Consider the following 20132-nt stretch of genomic DNA (forward strand, 5'->3'; position numbering starts at 1 on the left):
GTTCAACCATTGTGGAAGACAGTGTGGCGATTCCTCAAGGACCTAGAAATAGAAATTCCATTTGACCCAGCAATCCCATTACTGGGTATATACCCAAAGGATTATAAATCGTTCTACTATAAGGACATGTGCACATGAATGTTCATTGCAGCACAGTTTACAATAGCAAAGACCTGGAACCAACCCAAATGCCCATCAATGATAGACTGGACAGGGAAAATGTGGCATATATACACCATGGAATATTATGCAGCCTTCAAAAACGAGGAGTTCATGTCCTTTGTGGGGACATGGATGAACCTGGAAACCATCATTCTCAGCAAACTGACAGAAGAGCGGAAGATCAAACACTGCATGTTCTCACTCATAGGTGGTTGTTGAACAATGAGAACACATGGACACAGGGAGGGGAGCACTACACACTGGGGTCAGTTGGGGGGAAACAGGGGAGGGATGGTGGGAGGTGGGGAGCTGGGGAGAGATAGCAAGGGGAGAGATGCCAGATGTAGGTGATGGGGAGAAAGGCAGCAAATCACACTGCCACGTGTGTATCTATGTAACAATCTTGCATGTTCTTCACATGTACCCCAAAACCTAAAATGCAATAAAATAAATAAATGGGAAAAATAAATAAATAAATAAACAGAGACTCTAGACCGGAGAATACTAGGTAGTGTTAATTGCAGGGATACTGTGGTATTTTGAAATGTCAGTTCCAATTATTCATTTCTCTGTAGTATTGTATTCATACCTTCATGATGGGTGGAGTATACTTTTCCACTCTTTGGCTTTGAGATTGGCCACGTCACTTGCTTTCAGCAACAAACCAAATTTAAGAAAAGCTTTGAAATTGCTTAAATGGTTGGGCTTGTCTTCTTGCACTTTTGCCATTATCATGACACTGTATCCTAATTAGCTGCTGCCTCTCTTGTGGAACCCCAGAATGAGAGTTACAGAGTAGAGCAGCCCAGGCAATCCGCTCACTGCAGAGAGCTGCCCCAGCTGATCTGCAGACCTGTAATCTGAGTTACCTGAGCCAACTAATAGACATGGGAACAAGAAATAAATGCTTTTCACTTTGTGCCACTGAGATTTTGTGGTTATTATACTGCCAAAGCTGACTGCTGCAGATAATGTACTGAATGTAGGAGAGAGAATTAAGTAAAAGTGTACATCCTAAATTATGGGATCTGCTCACTCAATGCTTATTTCCACCCTGCCCCAGCAGCCCATTTCTCTGTCAGCTTCCCAGACTTGAACCTTCTGTTGAGAAAATGGAAGATTATTTTCTCAGGAACTGATTACCCTAGAAGAAAATATCTAAAATACTGACCTCAGGAGTCCTCAGTGAAACTGACCAGGCAGAAGACCCTACAGTGAAGCCAACTGTATGACAAGCCCCACCTAGGCCATAAGGATACCACTTAGCCTTTTAGGACCCACTTTTAAATATGAACAGAGAGCCAAGGATCACCAGGTTTCTGAGGACAGCCTCTAACATTAAAAAGAGTTATCAAAACAAAACAAAATGTGGGAATGGTGTCAGCAAGATGTTGAAACAGGAAGCTGTGGACCTGCCAACTCCTTATGGACACACCAATTCAACAGCAATACATGGACCAATTCCCTTTGAGAGAAATTCAGAAAACAGTTGACAGGTTCTTGCACCCTGGCAAGCATGGGGCCAGCCACATCAAAGCCAGTAGGAAAATCTGAGACGTCCTCACCATAATTCCTACTCCTAGCACAGCACCATATAATTGGAAGGAAATCCATACCACAGCTTTCAGCTTCTCCCTGAGGGGAAGAGCAGGATAAGGGACTGGATGATACATCCAGTGTTCTGAATTCTCTGAAGGATGCCTGAGGCAACTGACTTCTGTCTTGCCAGTCTTAGAGTGCTGATGGGACCCAACATGTCCAAGGTGCCTGGTGATTGCTGAGAACAAAGATGACAATTTGGTCTAGGACACAAACATTTGCCATAGGCCCTCTACCTAGCTCAGTGCAGAGTCAGTGGGAAAAAGAAAAAAAAAGCAGATTCTAGCTTCTCCTTGGGGAGAGAAAGAGTTGGACTGTGTGTCCAATATTCTAACTTTTCAAGAGATGTTCTTGGGACTAGCTTCTGTCGCTCCTGTTTTAGAATGTTGACAGGATCTGTCATGTTCTAAATGCCTCAAGGCTAACAAGAACAAAGATGATGGTCTGAACTAGCACAAAGATTTGAGAGATCGCTGGGTAGGCTTATATTGGTAAGGGTCTTCTGTATAATGCCAGTCTGCAAGACTGGGAGAAGTGACTGTTTTGTCTAATGCATAGATACTGATACCAAGAGTCAAGGAAAATTAAGAAGCAGGGAAATGTAGTCCAGACAAAGAATAAGATAAATCCACAGAAGCTGACCCTAATTAAATGGAAATATACAAATTTTCTGATAGCTAATTCAAAATAATCATTAAAAAGATGCTCAACAAGCTGAGAAGAATAATGAATGAACAAAATAAGAATTTCAACAAAAATAAAGTTTTGAAAAGAAAGAACAAAATAGGAATTTTTGGACCTGAAGAATATCTATCACTGAACTGAGGCCAGGCACAGTGGCTCATTCCTGTAATCCCAATGCTTTGGGAGGCTGAAGTGAGAGGATCATGTGAGCCTAGGAGTTTGACATTATAGTGAGCTATGATACTGCACTCCAGCCTGGGTGACAAAGCAAGACCTCTCTTAAAAAAAAAAAAGATAAAAGAAAACTTCAGTAGAGCAATATAACAGCAGACTAGCTAAGGAAGAATAAAGAATTAGTGAGCTTGAAGACAGGTCATTTTTAAAGACTCCAAAAGCAATTGCAACAAAAACAAAAATTGACAAATGGGACCTAATTAAACTGAAGAGCTTCTGCACAGCAAAATAAACCATCAACACAGTAAACAGACAACCTACAGAATGGGAGAAAATATTTGCAAACTATACATCCAACAAAGATCTAATATCCAGAATCTATAAGGGATTTAAATCAGCAAGCAAAAAACAATCCCATTATAAAATGGGCAATGGACATGAATATAAAGAAGACTAAAGAAGTATGTCTTCTTCTCATTAGAGAAATGCAGATCAAAAAGCACAATGAGATACCATCTCATACCAGTCAAGGTGGCTATTATTAAAAAGTCAAAAAATAACATGTTTGTGAGATTGCAGAGAAAAGGGAAAGCTTATACATTGTTGGGGAACTGGAATATAAATTAGTTCAGCCAATGTGGAAAGAAGTTTGCAGATTTCTCAAAACCTAGAACTGTCATTTGTCCCAGCAATCCCATTACTTTGGATATATTTCCAAAGGAATCATTCTATAAAGACACATGAACACATATGTTTGTTGCAGCACTTTCCCAATAGCAAAGACATGGAACTGACCTAAATGCCCATCAGTGGTAGACTGTATAAAGAAAGTGTGGTACATATACACCATAGAATACTACACAGCCATAAAAAAGAATGAAATCATATCTTTTGCATCAACATGGATGCAGCTGGAGGCTGTTATCCTAAGCAAATTAATGCAGGAACAGAAAACCAAATACCGTATGTTCTCATTTATAAGTGGGAACTAAACATTGAGTACACATGGACACAAAGAAGGGAACAATAGACACTGGGGCTTGCTTGAGGTTGGAGGGTGAGAAGAGGGTGAAGATTGAAAAATATCTATTGGATACTATGCTCACTATCTGGGTGACAAGACCATTTGTACATCAAGCCCCAGTGATACACAGTTTACCCATGTAACAAACCTGGACATGTACCCCCTATATCTAAAATAAAAGTTGGAAGAAAAATAAAGGTCATTTAGCATTATGCCATAGTGAAGAAAAAAGAATGAAAAGATTGAAGATATCCTAAGAGACTTGTGAGCCACTGTCAAGCAGACCAATGTTTGTATTATGGGAGTCCCAAAGAAGAAGAGAAAAAGGACTAGAAAGTGTATTCAAAGAAATAGTGGCTAAAAACATCCCAAATCTTGGGGAATGAAATGGACATTTAGATCCAGGGAGCCCAGTGGACCCAAGTAAAAGGAACCCAAGAAATTCACACTGAGATACACTATAATTGAGTTGTCAAAAGTCATATACAAAGAGAATTTTGAAAGCAGCAAGTAAAAAGTGATTTGACATGTATAAGGGAGCCCCCATGAAACTATGAGTGGATTTCTCAGCAGAAACCTTACAGATCAGAGAGAATGGGATGATATATTCAAAGTGTTAACAGAAAAATGATCAACCAAGAACAGTATGCCCAGAAAAACTGTCTTTCAAAAATGGAGAGACAAGGAGTTTCCCAGACAAAGAAAAGATGAGGGAGTTCACCACGACTAGACCTGACTTACAAGAAATGCTGAAGGGAGTTATTTAAGTTGAAACTCAAGGATGCTAAACAGCAACATGGAAGTATAAAACTCAAGGTAAATATGTAGATAAATACAGAATATAGTAATACTGTAAAGATAGTTTACTATTAACAATAGTAGGGTAATAGTATACTGTATAGAATACAGTAATATTGTAATAGTAGTATACCAGAATTAAATCACTTTAAATTCTGATTTATGAGTTAAAAGATAAAAATGTTAAAAACTAACTGAAGATGTTAATAATACAACATAAAATAAATAAATTGTCACGTGAATAAAGTGCAGGAGGGGGAGAAGTAAAAGTGTAATTTTTGTATGCAATTGAAATTATCAGCTTAGACTGTCACAACTATATAAGATTTTATGTAAGCCCCGTGGTCAACACAAACAATATTGCTGTGGAAGACACACAAAAGAAGAAAAAGAAAAGCATTATTTCCACAAAAAACAGTGGAACACAAAGGAAGATAGCACTAAAGGAAAGAGGGACAAAGGAAACACAAGAAAGAAACAATTAGTGAAATGACAGTAAGTCCTTATCTGTCAATAATTATTTTAAATAAGTTAAACTTCCCAATCAAAACACAGAGTGACTGAATGGATAAAAGAACAAGATCTAATGATGTGATGTCTACAGGTGACCCTCTTTAGATTTAAGGATACATACACTAAAAGTGGAGAGATGGAAAAAGATATTCCATACAAGTGGTAACCAAAAGAGAGCAGGGGTAGCTATATTTATGTCAGACAAGACAGACTTTAAATCCAAAACAGTCATAAGAGACAAGAACAATATATAATAATAAAAGGGTCAGTTCACCAGGAAAGTAGACAGTTATAGATACATCTGCACCCAACATCAGCACCTAAATATGTAAAACAGACAATGACATAACTGAAGGGAAACATAGGAATACAATAATTGTGGGATAATTCAATATAACCCACTTTTAACAATAGATAAAACATTCAGACAGAAAACAGGTAGGCAAACACCAGACTTGAACAGCGATGTTGACCACATGGACATATATACGAAACATTCTACCCAACATTGGCAGAATATATATTTCTCTCATGCACAGATAAGACATTCTCCATAATAGATCATGTTATGTCACAAAACAAGTCTTAACAAATGAAAGATTGAAAACATACCAAGTATCTTTTCTGACCACAATGGAACAAAACTAGAAATCAGTAGCAGAAGGAATACTGGAAAATCACAAATATGTGGAAATTTAACATATGCTTGAATAACCAGTGAGTCAAAGAAGAAATAAAAAAGGAAATTAGAAAATATCTTGGGACAAAAGCAAAACATATTAAAACATATGGGATATAGCAAAAGCAGTACTGAGGGAATTTTATAGCAATAAATAACTACATTTAAAAAGAAAAATTTCAGATAACCTAATGTTATGTCTCAAAGAACTAGAAAAAAGAACAAACAGCCAAATATTATCAGATGTAAGGAAATAATAAAGTTTAGAGCAGAAGTAAATGGAACAGAGAATTGAAAAAAATGGAAAAAAATCAGTGAAACTAAGAGTTGGTTTTTTGAAAAGACAAATTTGACAAACTTTTAGTTAGATAAGAAAAAAAGAAGACTCAGTAAAATTCAAAGTACAAGAGAAGACATTATACCTGATGCCACAGAAACAAAAATAATCATCAGACTACTATGCCCAATTATGGGACAATAAATTGAATAACCTAGAAAGACGAAATTTCTAGAAACATATAACCTACTAAGACTGAGTCATGAAGAAATATAAAATTTGGACAGACCTATAACTAGTAAGGAGATTGAACCAGCAATCGAAAACTTTACAACAAAGAAAAGTCCAGGACCAGATGGCTTCACTGGTGAATTCTACCAAACATTTAAGAATATTTAATTCCAATTCTTCTTAAACTCTTCTAAAAAATTAAAGAGGAGAAAACACTTTCTAACTAATTCTTTGAGGCCTCATGCTAAAGCAAGGTAAATTCTATAAGCAAATATCCCTGATGAACATAGATGTAAAAATCCTCAACAAAATACTAGCAGTTCAAATTCATCTCTACATTTAAGGGATCATATACCATGACCAAGTGGCATTTATCTCTGGAATGCAAGGATGGTTCCATATATAAAAATCAACTAAAGTGATACACCACATCAACAGAATAAAGGGTAACAGTTACACAATAATTTCAATAGATACAGCAAAAAGATATGACAAAATTCAATATCTTTTATGATGAAAACTCTCAAACTAGGAACAGAAGGCAATTACCTCAACATAATAAAGATCATATACGAGAAGCCCATAGCTAACATCATACTCAGTAGTGAAAAACTGAAAGCTGTTCCTCTGCTATCAGGAAGTATGCTGAATACTTTTGTTCAACATAGTCCTAGCCAGAGCAATTAGGTAACAAAAAAATAAAAAGTGCCTAAACTGAATAGAGTAAAATAATCTGTATCTGCAGAGGACATGATCTTATATGTAAAACACTCTAAAGACACCACAAAAACTTATTTGTATAATCTATAATTTTACTGAATTCACTTATTCAGTAAAATTATAGATTATAAAATCAACATATGAAAATCAGTTGTGTTTCTATATACTAGCAATAAACTACCTGAAGAGGAAATAAAACAATTTCATTTACAATATCATCAAAAACTATAAAATGCTTAGGAATAAACTTAAGTAGAAGATATGTACTCTGGAAAGCAATGATGAACAAAACTTTAAAAGATGCCAGCAAATGGGCACACATCCCATGTTTATGAGTTGGAAGACTTAATATTGGTAAAATACCCATACACCAAAGCAATCTACAAATTTGATGCAATCTCTATCAAAATCTCAATGGCATTTTTTAATAGAAATAACAAAGCGGCCAGGCACAGTGGCTCACACCTGTTATCCCAGCACTTTAGGAGGCCAAGGTGGGTGGATCACGAGGTCAGGAGTTCAAGACCATCCTGGCCAATATGGTGAAACCCTGTCTCTACTAAAAATACAAAAATTAGCCAGGTGTGGCGGTGCATGCCTGTAATCCCAGCTACTCGGGAGACTGAGGCAGGAGAATCACTTGAACCGGTAGGCAGAGGTTTCAGTGAGTCGAGATCATGCCCCTGCACTCCAGCCTAGGAAATAGAATGAGACTCCAAATCAAAAAAAAAAAAAAAAAAAAATAGCAAAGCAACCCTGAAGTATATATGGAACCACAAAGGAGCTCAAATAGCCAAAACAATCTTGAGAAGAACAAAGTAGGAGCATCATACTTCCTGATTTCAAATACACTGCAATGCTATGGTAATTCAAGAAGTATGGTACTGTCATAAGAGAAATGAATCCATATGGCCAACTTATTTTTGACAGATTGGAGTACCAAGAATACACAATGAGGAAAGAATACTTTCTTCAACAAATGCTATTGGGAAAACTAAGTATCTACATACAAAATAATGAAATTGAACATTGACACCATACATAATAATTAATTCAAAATGTATTAAATAGTTAAATATAAGACCTGAAGCTGTAAAACTCCTAGAAGAAAACGCAGGGGAAAAGCTTCATAAAATTAGTCTTAGCGGTGATTTCATGGATATGATGCCAAAAGTCTAGGCAACAAGAGCAGTAACAAGTGAGATGTCATCAAACTAAAAAGCCTCTGCACAGCAAAAGAAACAATCAACAGAGTAAACACACAACCTACCAAAATGGGAGAAAATATGTGTGAATTATATATCTGATAAAGGAGTAAATAACTAAAATGTATAACGAACTCTTATAACTGAATAGTAAAACTAAACAAAAAAGACAACCTAATTTTTAAAATAGACAAAGAACTTGAATAGATATTTCTCCAAAGCAGCAGCAGCAATAGCCAACAAGTATATGAAAAAATGCTCAGCATCATTAATCATCAGGAATATGCAAATCAAAACCACGATATCACCTCACACTTGTTAAGATGGCTATTATCAAAAAACAAAAGATAACAAATGTTGGCAAGGGTTTAGATAAATTAGAACTCTTGTACACTGTTGGTGGGAATGTAAAATAACACAGCAGCTATGGAAACAGTATGGAGATGTCTCTAAAAATTAAAAACAGAATGACCATGTGGTCCAGCAATCCCTCTTATGAATATCCAAAATAATTAAAATCAGGATCTCAAAGAGATACTAGCATTCCCTTAATCACCTCAGCATTATTCACAGTAGCCAAGATGTGGGAAAATACTTAAATGTTCATTGATAATGAATGGATAGAAAAATGTAGTGTATAAATACAATGGAATATTATTCAGCCGTAGAGAGAAATCCTGCAATTTGTGACAACATGGATGAACCTTGAGGACATTATGTTAAATGAAATAAGCCAGTCACAGAAGGCCAAATACTTCACATTTCCACTCATATAAGTTATCTAAAATAGTTAAACTCATAGAAGCAGAGAGTAGGATGATGTTTGACAGGATCTCGCAGGATGGGAAAATTGGGAGCTCCTATCAATGGGTATTAAGTTTCACTTACACATATAAGAGTGAGTTCTAGAGAGCTGCTGTAGAACACTGTGCCTTTAATTAACAACACTGGATTGTATATGTGAAGGTTTGAGTGTAGCTCTCATGTGAAGTGTTCTAACAATAAAGAAGAGGAATTTTAAAAATTAAAATGTTTAAACTTCTAAAATTAAAAAATCTTGAAACAAGAAAATTAAATAGGAAAAAGAATCAAGGAGAAATAGGAAGAAGGAGAAAATATTTTTTAAAATCTTCCTTGAGATAAGAAAATACATATTTTATCCATTAAATAAGAATAGACTGTTATAAAAAAAGGCTATTCAAAGAACAATGAAATGCAATAGCAGAGTGGAAAACTCAGTAAAAGGATTAAAATATTAAGTTGAGATTTACTAGAAAAAAAAACATAAGAAAAGGGGGAAAAATGAGAAAATAAAAAACATTAAAATTTAGAGGAAAAACAATAAGATAGAAGAACAGTATATGAAATCCAACATCAAATAATAGGAGCTCCCTGAAAAGATAATGGAAAAAAGGAATAAAATTATCAAAGAAATAATTCAATAACATTTTCAAGCTATAAATTATGAGTTTCCAGGTTAAGAGGACCATAGTGTGCCTAGTGCAGCACATGAAAAACACCAAGGCACAGCATTATGAAATTCTAGAACACCAGGAAGTGGAATAAATGAAATGGACTTATGCAGTTTGGTAGCATTTGAGACTAAATAGATTTAAGAATATATAGAGACTAGGAGTAGTGGCACACGCTTGTAATTGCAGCACTTTGGAAGGCTGAGGCAGGTGGATCACTTGAGGTCAGGAGTTCAAGACAAGTCTGGCCAACATGGTGAAACTCTTGCCTCTACAAAATACAAAAATTAGTCTGGCATGGTGGTGGGTGCCTGTAATCCCAGTTATTCGGGAGTCTGAGGCAGGCGAATCACTTGAACCCAGGAGGCAGAGGTTGCAGTGAGCCAAGATCATACCACCACACTCTAGTCTGGGCGAGATAGCAACACTCTATCTCAAAAAAGCTTGTGTGTGTGGTGTGCGTGTGTGTGTGTGTGTGTGTGTGTGTGTATAAAACTAAACAAATGAGGAAAGGGACTTGTATCGACTCCAGGAAAAACAAAAGGTGGTCTTAATATACCACCAGAGTAAACAGCATTTTTATAACATTTTATCATTATAATGTCTACATGAATATTAATCTAACTTAATATGTGATATAACAATATGGGGACAATGGGAGAGGTAGGAAAGGTGGGGATAGCCTTATTCTTCCATAGTGGGAAGTTACTGGAAAGCTTAAAACTGATATTAAGTAATAGCAGTTTATGTACAGTTGTCCCTTGGTATCCATAGGGGTGGGTTGCAAGACTTCCCTTGGTTACCAAAATCTGTGGATACTGAAGTCCCTGATATAAAATGCCATGGTATTTGCATGTAACCTATGCACATCCTCCTATATACCTTAAATCATCTTTAGATTAATTATGATATTTAATACAATGTAAATGCTATATAAACAGTTGTTAGACTATATTGTCTAGAGAATAATGACAAGAAAAAAAAAGTCTGTATATGTTGAGTATGGATGCAATTTTTTTCCTGAATATTTTCAGTCCATGGTTGGTTGAATCCACAAATGTGGAACTTATAGATACAAAGGGCTGATTGTGTGTTATTTAGTGATGTTATTTTTAATGGCACTTAGGCATAACATATATAAAATATAACCGGCAGCTCACATGTGTGCTACCTGTCTCTTAGATCAATAATCCTATAGTACAAAAGCCTAGAAAGGAAGACAGGGTAAGAGAACCAGAATAGAACATAGACTATTACTACATTGATCCATAAGGATTATTTTTTTTTCTGTCTCATCCAAAACCTTCTTCAATTATAATACCATCATTTGGTATGGGCTGGGGACCTAAGGTGAGGTAGGAGGTAACCCATCATTTGTATGTAGGCTGTTGTTCAAAGTCTTACACTATTTCTTTTCTGCTGTTTTAGATTGGGAGTGTTCCAAATTAGAAGAACACATGCAGTGGAAAAATTCTACTCTTCTGGATACCAGTAAAGCAGTAGCAATAGAGAAGGCACCACAGTTTTCAAATGTCTCTGCAATTTTAAGTGAGTCACACATACAGGAGAACATTTATCTATGTTGGAAAAGCAAAGTATTTTTTCTCTTGAATGATTTCTAAGATAAGTTTATCAGTTGGATTGCCTTTGGCTACAGATAATATCTAATAATAGTATATGAGTTTACTTTTTTTTTTTTTTGAGGTGGAGTCTTGCATTGTCACCTGGGCTGGAGTACAATGGCACGATCTTGGCTCACTGCAACCTCCACTTCCCAGATTCAAGCGATTCTCCTTTCCCAGCCTCCCAAGTAGCTGGGATTATAGTTGCCCATCACCACACCTGGCTAATTTTTGTATTTTTAGTAGAGACAGGTTTCACCATGTTGGCCAGGTTAGTCTCAAACTCCTGACCTCGTGATCCACCCACCTTGGCCTCCCAAAGTGCTGGGATTACAGGTGTGAGTCACTTTTTTTAATTAAAAAAAATTTTAGCTTGGAGATCTTGCTATGTTGCCCAGGCTGGATTCGAACTCCTCAGCTAAAGTGATGCTCCTGGTTCAGCCTCCCTACAGGCATGCCATTGCCCTGGGCTGGGTTTACTCTTTAAATAACTTTTCAAAATTTGAGATAGGGTCTCACTTTGTTGCCCAGGCTGGAGTGTAGTGGTACAGTCATAGTTCACTATGACCTCTAACTTCTAATCTCAAGTAATATTCCCAGTCTTAGCATCCCGAGTAGCTGGGACTATAGGCATGCACACCCACAATCAGCTAATTTATTTTTATTTATTTATTTTGAGACAGAGTCTTGCTCTGTCACTCAGGCTGGAGTGCAGTGGCGTGATCTTGGCTCACTGCAACCTCTGCCTCCCAGGTTCAAGCAATTCTTTTGCCTCATCCTCCCTGGTAGCTGGGATTACAGGTGCATGCCACTACACCCAGCTAATTTTTGCATTTTCAGTAGAGACGGGGTTTTTCACCATGTTGGCCAGGTTGGTCTTGAACTCCTGACCTGAGGTGATCCACCTGCCTTGGCCTCCCAAAGTGCTGAGATTACAGGCATAAGCCATTGCACCCAGCCTTTTATAACTTTTTATTTTAAACTATTTTTAGACTTTTAGTCTTCCTTTTTTTTTTTTTCTGTTACATGATCCTATCCTGAATCCCATGTCACATTTAATTGTTATTTCTCCCTAGTCTCCTGCAGTTTGTAATAGTTCCTCAGTCTTTCAGATTACTGATAAGTTATTTTGTAGAATGTCCGTTGGTTGGGATTTATCTACTAGATGTTTCCTCATGACAGGAATTAAGTTGTGGCCAGGAGCAGTGGCTCACACCTGTAATCCTAGCACTTTGGGAGACTGAGGTGGGAGGACTGCTTGAGGCCAGGAGTTCGAGACCAGCCTGGGCAACATAGTGAGACCCCCTATCTCTACAAAAAATAAAAAATGAGCTAGATGTGGTGGTGCAAGCCTATAGTCCCAGCTACTCGGGAGGCTGAGGTGGGAGGATAAGAGGATCACTTGCGCCCAGGAGGTCAAGGCTACTGTGAGCCATGTTTGTACCACTGAATTCCTGCCTGGGTGACAGAATGAGAATCTTCTCCAAAAAAAAAGCGGGGTAGGGGAATGAAGTTATGGGGTTTTTGGTAAGAATACCATAGAAATGATGTTTTGCCTTTGCAGTGCCTCATATTATATCAAGGGGTTTGTGATTACTGGTGATGTTAAACTTCATCATTTGGTTAACCCAGTATCTGCTGAATTTCTCCAATTAAAAATCGCTGTTTTCTCTTTGTAATTTTTGAATATCTACAAAAAGATAGTTTGAGACTGTAAACTCTGTTTCTCCTAGGACTTTATTTCACTAATTTTAGCAGCCATCAGATGAGCCAGCTGACTTCAACCCATGTTACTGTGGTGTCTGTCTAATGGTGTTTTTTTCAGTATACTCTTTCCTGCTATTTTTATTAATTGGAATCCTACTGTAAAAGAAGAACTTTCTCTTTTCTGCCGTTTGTTTATTTATTTGGTTTCTTATTCACTGTATACTTGTGGATATTTATTCTATGGTTTGAAATCCAATACTTTCATCATTTATTTATTGAATTTATTTATTTATTTAATTCTAGTATATATAGAGAGTAGTTTCAGAAGTGTTAACTCAGGCCCCTGTAAGAAACACATTTAGTAAATAAATTACAGCATTTATGTGCAGTTCTTTTTGTCTTTAGCATTACAGCATCCAGTCAAAATACTAATTTTCCAAAGTTATGTAAGTTCATTTTCTCCCCACTGCTCTTAGCATATGAGAAGTTATTCACTTGTAATATGTATAGTTAGACTTACTTATTATTGTTGGATTTACTTTTGCATTCACCTGTCCTGTTTGGTTTTGTTTATGTATTCAGGAATATGAAATATTACTGTGGTTTTAATAGTCATAGCTATATAAAAATGTATTCTCAGAAACTTATCACTTTCTCCTTCTTCCAGCTACCATTCTTCTCTTCTTTCTACCCCTTTCTCACCCCCTGTGGGTAACTGGTCTTTTTAGTTTTTGGCTTATCCTTCCTGCTGCGTTTCTTTTGTACAAAAGAGGAGATATCTGTGTATTTCTTTATATCCTCCTCTTTGTTACATGAAGGGTAGCAAGCTGTATAGCTACTCTTTTTTCACTTTGATTTTTCCACTTAATAGTATGTAGTAGAAATCACTACACATTGGTTTACACAGAGATCTTCCTCTTATTTTTTACAGCTGCACAGTACTCTACTGTGTGGATATACTTTTGTTTATTCAAAAATACCTATAAATTGGGTATTTAGATTTTCCCCCAATATTTTGCCACTATAAACAATACTTAATGAATAAACTTATGATATATATTTTCATGATATTGGCAGTGTGTCTTCAAGGCAGATTTCCAGAGGTAGAATAGCTGGGTCAAAAGGTAAATGTGTATATTGGTTTATTGGATATTGCCAAATTTTCCTCCAGAAGGATTATAACAGTTTGCATTCCCAACAGCAATGTGTCAAAGTGCTGGTCTCCCCATATCCTTACCCAAGAATATGTTGCCATTTAAAAAAAATTTTTGCTACTCTCATAGGTGAGAAATGGTATCTCTGTGCTATTTTAATTTGTACAGAGATGGTATCTCTGTGCTATTTTAATTATATGTTTAAACTCACAATAATATAATTTCCATAATTATACGTGAGTTTTAACATTTTTGATATGTTTAAGTGTCATTTTTATTTGAAGAATATTGGTCTTTTGTCTGTAACCTTTTGTTCATATGTTATGAATATTTTCTCCAAGTTTGTCAGTTGTCTTTTTGTTTATGGTATTTTTTGTCATGCAAAAATTTTTTATTTATATTAGGTTTATGTTTACCAGCCCAGAACTAGTGTAGCAACTCAATAATATCATCAAGGTCATAGGCTTTTATGTCAACATACAACCAAGTGTGCTGGCTTGTTACCCCATATTTGCAAGGTGGTTGCTAAACCTCTAAGTGTCATAGCCATGTTTCCGGTAGAAAGAAAGAGAGGGGGCAGGAGTAGCCACACATATATCCTTTTATTGGAAGAAGAAAAGCTTTCCCAGAAATTCCCAGCCGACCTCTACTTTGGTCTATTGGCCAGAACTGGGTCATGCATCTAGGGAGATTGAGAAACCTTGCTTTCCTATCCTCTATTGTGGTAGAAGGCAAGGAAAATGGAGAAGGGGAGTAGGAATGGATATTGTCTGCCCACCTGTTAGTGCCTGCCACTAAGAAAGGGGCATATTAGTCAAAGAACTAAACATTGAGTTAGAGGTCCTTTATTGGAAAGTTGATAGCTGTCTAGATGGCAATGTTTTTACAGTGTTTGAAGGCCTTGTCTTCTGTATTATGTTTAGTTTGTCATCTTTGCTGGAATAAAGTGCTCAAAGAAGCAGCCTGTCTCTTTAGCAAATGTTTTGGGTAGGATCCTTGTCCCTTGCAAATGTCAAAAAATATAACAATATTGGTTAAAAAGGGAATTTGTTAGCACATGTACCTCAAAAATTCAGCAACAAATCAGGTAAATATATGCAACTTGATCCAGGGTTTCAAATGATACCAGTAGGACCCAATTCCTCTCTATCTCTCGGCTGTGGATCCCTCTATGTCAGTTATGCTCCCAGTCAAATCCCTTCATAGAGCAACTCTTGCTAGCCCTAGGGTTACATATCACAGCCTCAAATCCATTTTAAAAAGTGTTTCTCTTTCCCAAGTATTTGAACAGAAGTCCTGAACCCTTATACATGGGCTTAATTAGTTTACATGCCTTTCCCTGAACCAGTCACTGTGTCCAGGGAGATACAGAGCTCTCACTGCATTGAGTTGTAGGCTATGCCTAAACCACCAGGAAAAACAAAACAAAGCAAAACAGGTGACTGTTACCAGCAAAAATAGAGTAGATGCTGGATGATAAGTGGCCACTGTAGCCTTCATGTTCTGAGAACCTCCCTTTTAGGAAATGCTTAAAGGCATCATTTACTTTGTCTCTGCTTAATTGGGGAGATTTTAAAATTCTATTCTAACATAAGCAAAGTGCCACAGCCACTAAAGATTTTAATTTCTTTAGACAACTATACTCATGGTTCTTTATATTCCTAGTAATATCCTAATGTACCTGAGGCATTCAAATGTGGGTTGGCAGAAATTCTCTTGACTAATCAATCTACTAGTATGTGTTTCTATATATTTGGTATTCAACTAGTATTTGACTATTAGTTTTGTAAAACTTTTTTTTCAGATGGAGTCTCAGTTTGTTGCCCAGGCCAGAGTACAGTGGTGTGATCTCAGCTCACTGCAGCCTCCACCTCCTGAGTTCAAGCAATTCTCATGCCTCAGCCTCCCAAGTAGCTGGGATTACAGTTGCATGCTACCACACCTGGCTAATTGTATTTTTAGTAGAGACAGGGTTTCACCATGTTGGCCAGGCTGGTCTCAAACGCCTGACCTCAGGTGATCCACATGCCTCGGCCTCCCAAAGTGCGGGATTACAGGTGTGAGCCACCATGCCTGGCCTAGTTTCGTGATTTGACCAGTTATTTTTTTCTTATATAAAATGGGGATAATCCCAGCTACTCAGGAGGCTGAGGCAGGAGAATTGCCTGAACCCAGGAGGCGGAGGTTGCGGTGAGCCGAGATCGCGCCATTGCACTCCAGCCTGGGTAACAAGAGTGAAACTCCGTCCCCCACCAAAAAAAAAAAAATGGGGATAATAAATTGATATATTTACATGACAAGATTGTTGTAAGAATCAAGTAAGATAATAGATGTAAAAAGACTTCAAAAATTATAAAGAACTATTCAAATACAAGGGAGAGATTCCTGTATCTCATAAAATTTTGCAACTTTTTTTGCTTTGATATTTTGAAAATATTTTTACCCAGTTTTTAAGGGCAGACACAAAAAACAATATTAAAAAAGATATGAAAATAAACTATACTTGGGGGAAATACTCATTTTTACCTAATTTTTGCCTCTGGTTTGTCTTTGAATTATATTTCTTTTTCTTTTTTCTTTTTTCTTTTTTTTACATTAAGTTCTGGGATACATGTGCAGATATTGCAGGATTCTTACATAGGTATACACATGCCATGGAGGTTTGCTGCCTCTATTCCCTGGTCACCTACATTACATACTTCTCCTAATGTTATCCCTCCTCAATCTCCCCACCTCCTGCTATCCCTCCCCTAGCCCTCAATCCCCAGTGTGTGATATTCCCCTCCTGTGTCCATGTGGTCTCATTGTTCAACACCCACTTATGAGTGAGAACATGTGGTGTTTGGTTTTCTGTTCTTCTGTCAGTTTGCTGAGAATGATGGTTTCCAGCTTCATCCATGTCCCTACAAAGGACATGAACTCATCCTTTTCTATGGCTGCGTAGTATTCTGTGGTGTATATGTGCCATATTTTCTTTATCCAGTCTATCTTTGATGGGCATTTGGGTTGGTTCCAAGTTTTTGCTATTGTAAATAGTGCCGCAATGAACATATGTGTGCATGTGTCTTTATAATAGTTCAGTTTATAATCCTTTGGGTATATACCCAGTAATGGGATTCCTGGGTCAAACGGTATTTCTAGTTGTAAATCCTTGAGGAATCGCCACACTGTCTTCCACAGTGGTTGAACTATTTTACACTCCCACCAACAGTGTAAAAGCATTCCTATTTCTCCACATCTTCTTCAACATCTTGTCTCTAGATTTTTTAATGATCACCATTCTAACTGGCGTGAGATGGTATCTCAATGTGATTTTGATTTGCATTTCTCTAATGACCAGTGATGATGAGCTTTTTTAATATGTTTCTTGGCCACATAAATGCCTTCTTTTGAAAAGTGTCTGTTCATATCTCTTGCCCACTTTTTGATGGTTTTTTTCCTGTATATTTGTTTTAGTTCTTTGTAGATTCTGGATATTAGCCCTTTTTTGGATGGGTAGATTGCAAAAACTTTTTCTCATTCTATTCTTGGTTCACCTTAAGGATTGTTTCTTTTGCTATACAGAAGCTCTTAAGTTTAATTAGATCCCATTTGTCTATATTTTGGCTTTTGTTGCCATTGCTTTTGATATTTTAGTCATGAAGTCCTTTCCTAGGCCTGTGTCCTGAATGGTATTGCCTAGGTTTTCTTCTAGGGCTTTTATGGTGTTAGGTCTTATGTTTAAGTCTTTAATCCATCTGGAGTTAATTTTAGTGTAAGGTGTCAGGAGGGAGTCCAGTTTCTGCTTTCTGCACATGGCTAGCCAGTTTTCCCAATACCATTTATTAAACAGGGAATCCTTTCCCCATTGCTTGTTTTTGTGAGGTTTGTCAAAGATCAGATGGTTGTAGATGTGTGGCCTTGCCTTCGAGGCCTCTGTTCTGTTCCATTGGTCTATATCTCTGTTTTGGTACCAGTACCATGCTGTTTTGATTACTGTAGCTTTGTAGTATAGTTTGAAGTCAGGTAGCATGATACCTCCAGCTTTGTTTTCTTTTGCTTAGGATTGTCTTGGCTATGCAGGCTCTTTTTTGGTTCCATATGAAGTTTAAGGTGGTTTTTTCCAGTTCTGTGAAGAAGGTTAATGGTAGTTTGATGAGGATAGCATTGAATCTATAGATTACTTTGGGCAGTATGGCCATTTTCATGATCTTGATTCTCCCTAATCATAAGCATGGAATGTTTTTCCATCTGTTTGTGTCCTCTCTTATTTCCTTGAGCAGTGGTTTGTAGTTCTCCTTGAAGAGGTGCTTTACATTATTTGTTAGTTGTATTCCTAGGTATTTTATTCTCTTTGCAGCAATTGCGAACGGGAGTTCGCTCATGATTTGGCTCTCTGTCTGTTATTGGTGTATAGGAATGCTTGTGATTTTTGCATATTGATTTTGTATCCTGAGACTTTGCTGAAGTTGTTTGTCATCTTAAGGAGATTTTGGCCTGAGACAATGTAGTCTTCTAAATATACAATCATGTCGTCTGCAAATAGAGTCAAATTGTCATGATTGTATATTTAGAAGACTCCTTCCTCTTTTCTGAATTGAATACCTTTATTTCTTTTTCTTGCCTGATTTCTCTGGCTAGAATTTCCAATACTATGTTCAATAGGAATGGTAAGAGAGGGCACTCTTGTCTAGTGCCAGTTTTCAAAGGGAATGCGTCCAGTTTTTGCCCATTCAGTATGATATTGTCTGTGAGTTTGTCATAAATAACTTTTATTATTTTGAGATATGTTCCATTGATACCTAGTTTATTAAGAGTTTTTAGCATAAAGCACTGTTGAATTTTGTTGAAGGCCTTCTCTGCATCTATTGAGATAATCACGTGGTTTTTGTCTTTGGTTCTGTTTCTGTGATAGATTACGTTTATAGATTTGCATATGTTGAACCAGCCTTGCATCCCTGGGATGAAGCCTACTTGATCGTGGTTGATAAGCTTTTTGATGTGCTGTTGCAATCGGTTTGCCAGTATTTTATTGAAGATTTTTGCATCAATGTTTATCATAGATATTGGCCTGAAATTTTCTTTTTTAGTTGTATCTCTGCCAGGTTTTGGTATCAGGATGGTGTTGATCTTATAAAATGAGTTAAGGAGTATTCCCTCTTTTTTATGGTTTGGAATAATTTCAGAAGGAATGGTACCAGCTCTTCTTTGTAGATCTAGTAGAATTTGGCTGTGAACCCATCTGGACGTGGATTCAATTATATTTCTAATAGATTGTTTTTATTTTCTTTCCTAGGTACCTCTTCAGAAGACTATCAGAAGTGCCATAGAAAAACGTAAGAACTAAAAAATTTTAAATTGTATTGAACTTTTGAAACCCTATTTTATAATAGTTTTATAGCAAGTATGATTGTCCACAAACTCAGGTGTTCATTTATTATTTGTTGACTACTCACCATGTGTCAGACCTGTTGTAATTGCTAGAGATATAGTAGCGAACAAAATTGATTTAAAAATCTCTTCCCTCAGCAATGATAGCAAAAAGGAAAAGTTGAAGAAAAATTCAAGAGGGATAGTCAATAATTTTTAATGACAAATTGGAAGAAGTTAAAATTCAAGTTGGCCCCCAGCCCTCTGACTTAGGTAATTGCATGAAAACTTATTTACTAGGTGAGGGAACACAAATGAAAAAGCAAGAGTGGGTTGGGGTGACACTGAGGTACTGAAAGTACTTTAAAGTGGAGATGTCCAGCAAGGAGTTGGATGGCGCAGCCTGGAGAGCAAGGGAAAAGTCCTGGGCTGAAGGCATAGTTGTCTTCTTCGGAAAGTTTGTAGAGTGAGAAGAGAGTAGCGTTAGTATAATAGCCTCTTTATAAATATGCCACATCTAAATGGTGAGAAATTTCTGAAGAAAAGAAAATCTGTTGTTTTTGGGTGAATTGTCTTTTAGTAAATTACAATGAAAATTGTAAATATAAATGACTAAGGTCACGTAAAAAATTCCTTTGACAATTTATAATGTAATATATTCTTTTTTTTATTGCATTTTAGGTTTTGGGGTACATGTGAAGAACATGCAAGATTGTTGCATAGGTACACACGTGGCGGTGTGATTTGCTGCCTTCCTCCCCA

At 36.8% G+C, this 20132-nt stretch overlaps 1 protein-coding gene across 1 annotated transcript in view; it reads left to right on the forward strand.

The window, feature by feature from the left end:
* The window catches only part of MEIKIN (meiotic kinetochore factor), a 113863-nt gene that overhangs the window by 18255 nt on the left and 75476 nt on the right, over nt 1-20132 (forward strand). The window contains exons 6-7 of the mRNA XM_037739957.1: nt 10967-11086; nt 19297-19336. Coding sequence (XP_037595885.1) covers nt 10967-11086; nt 19297-19336 — 160 coding nt within the window. The remainder of the gene's footprint in view (nt 1-10966; nt 11087-19296; nt 19337-20132) is intronic.

Source organism: Cebus imitator, unplaced genomic scaffold (assembly GCF_001604975.1).
Source record: "Cebus imitator isolate Cc_AM_T3 unplaced genomic scaffold, Cebus_imitator-1.0 Scaffold76, whole genome shotgun sequence".
Classification (NCBI taxonomy): Eukaryota; Metazoa; Chordata; class Mammalia; order Primates; family Cebidae; genus Cebus; species Cebus imitator.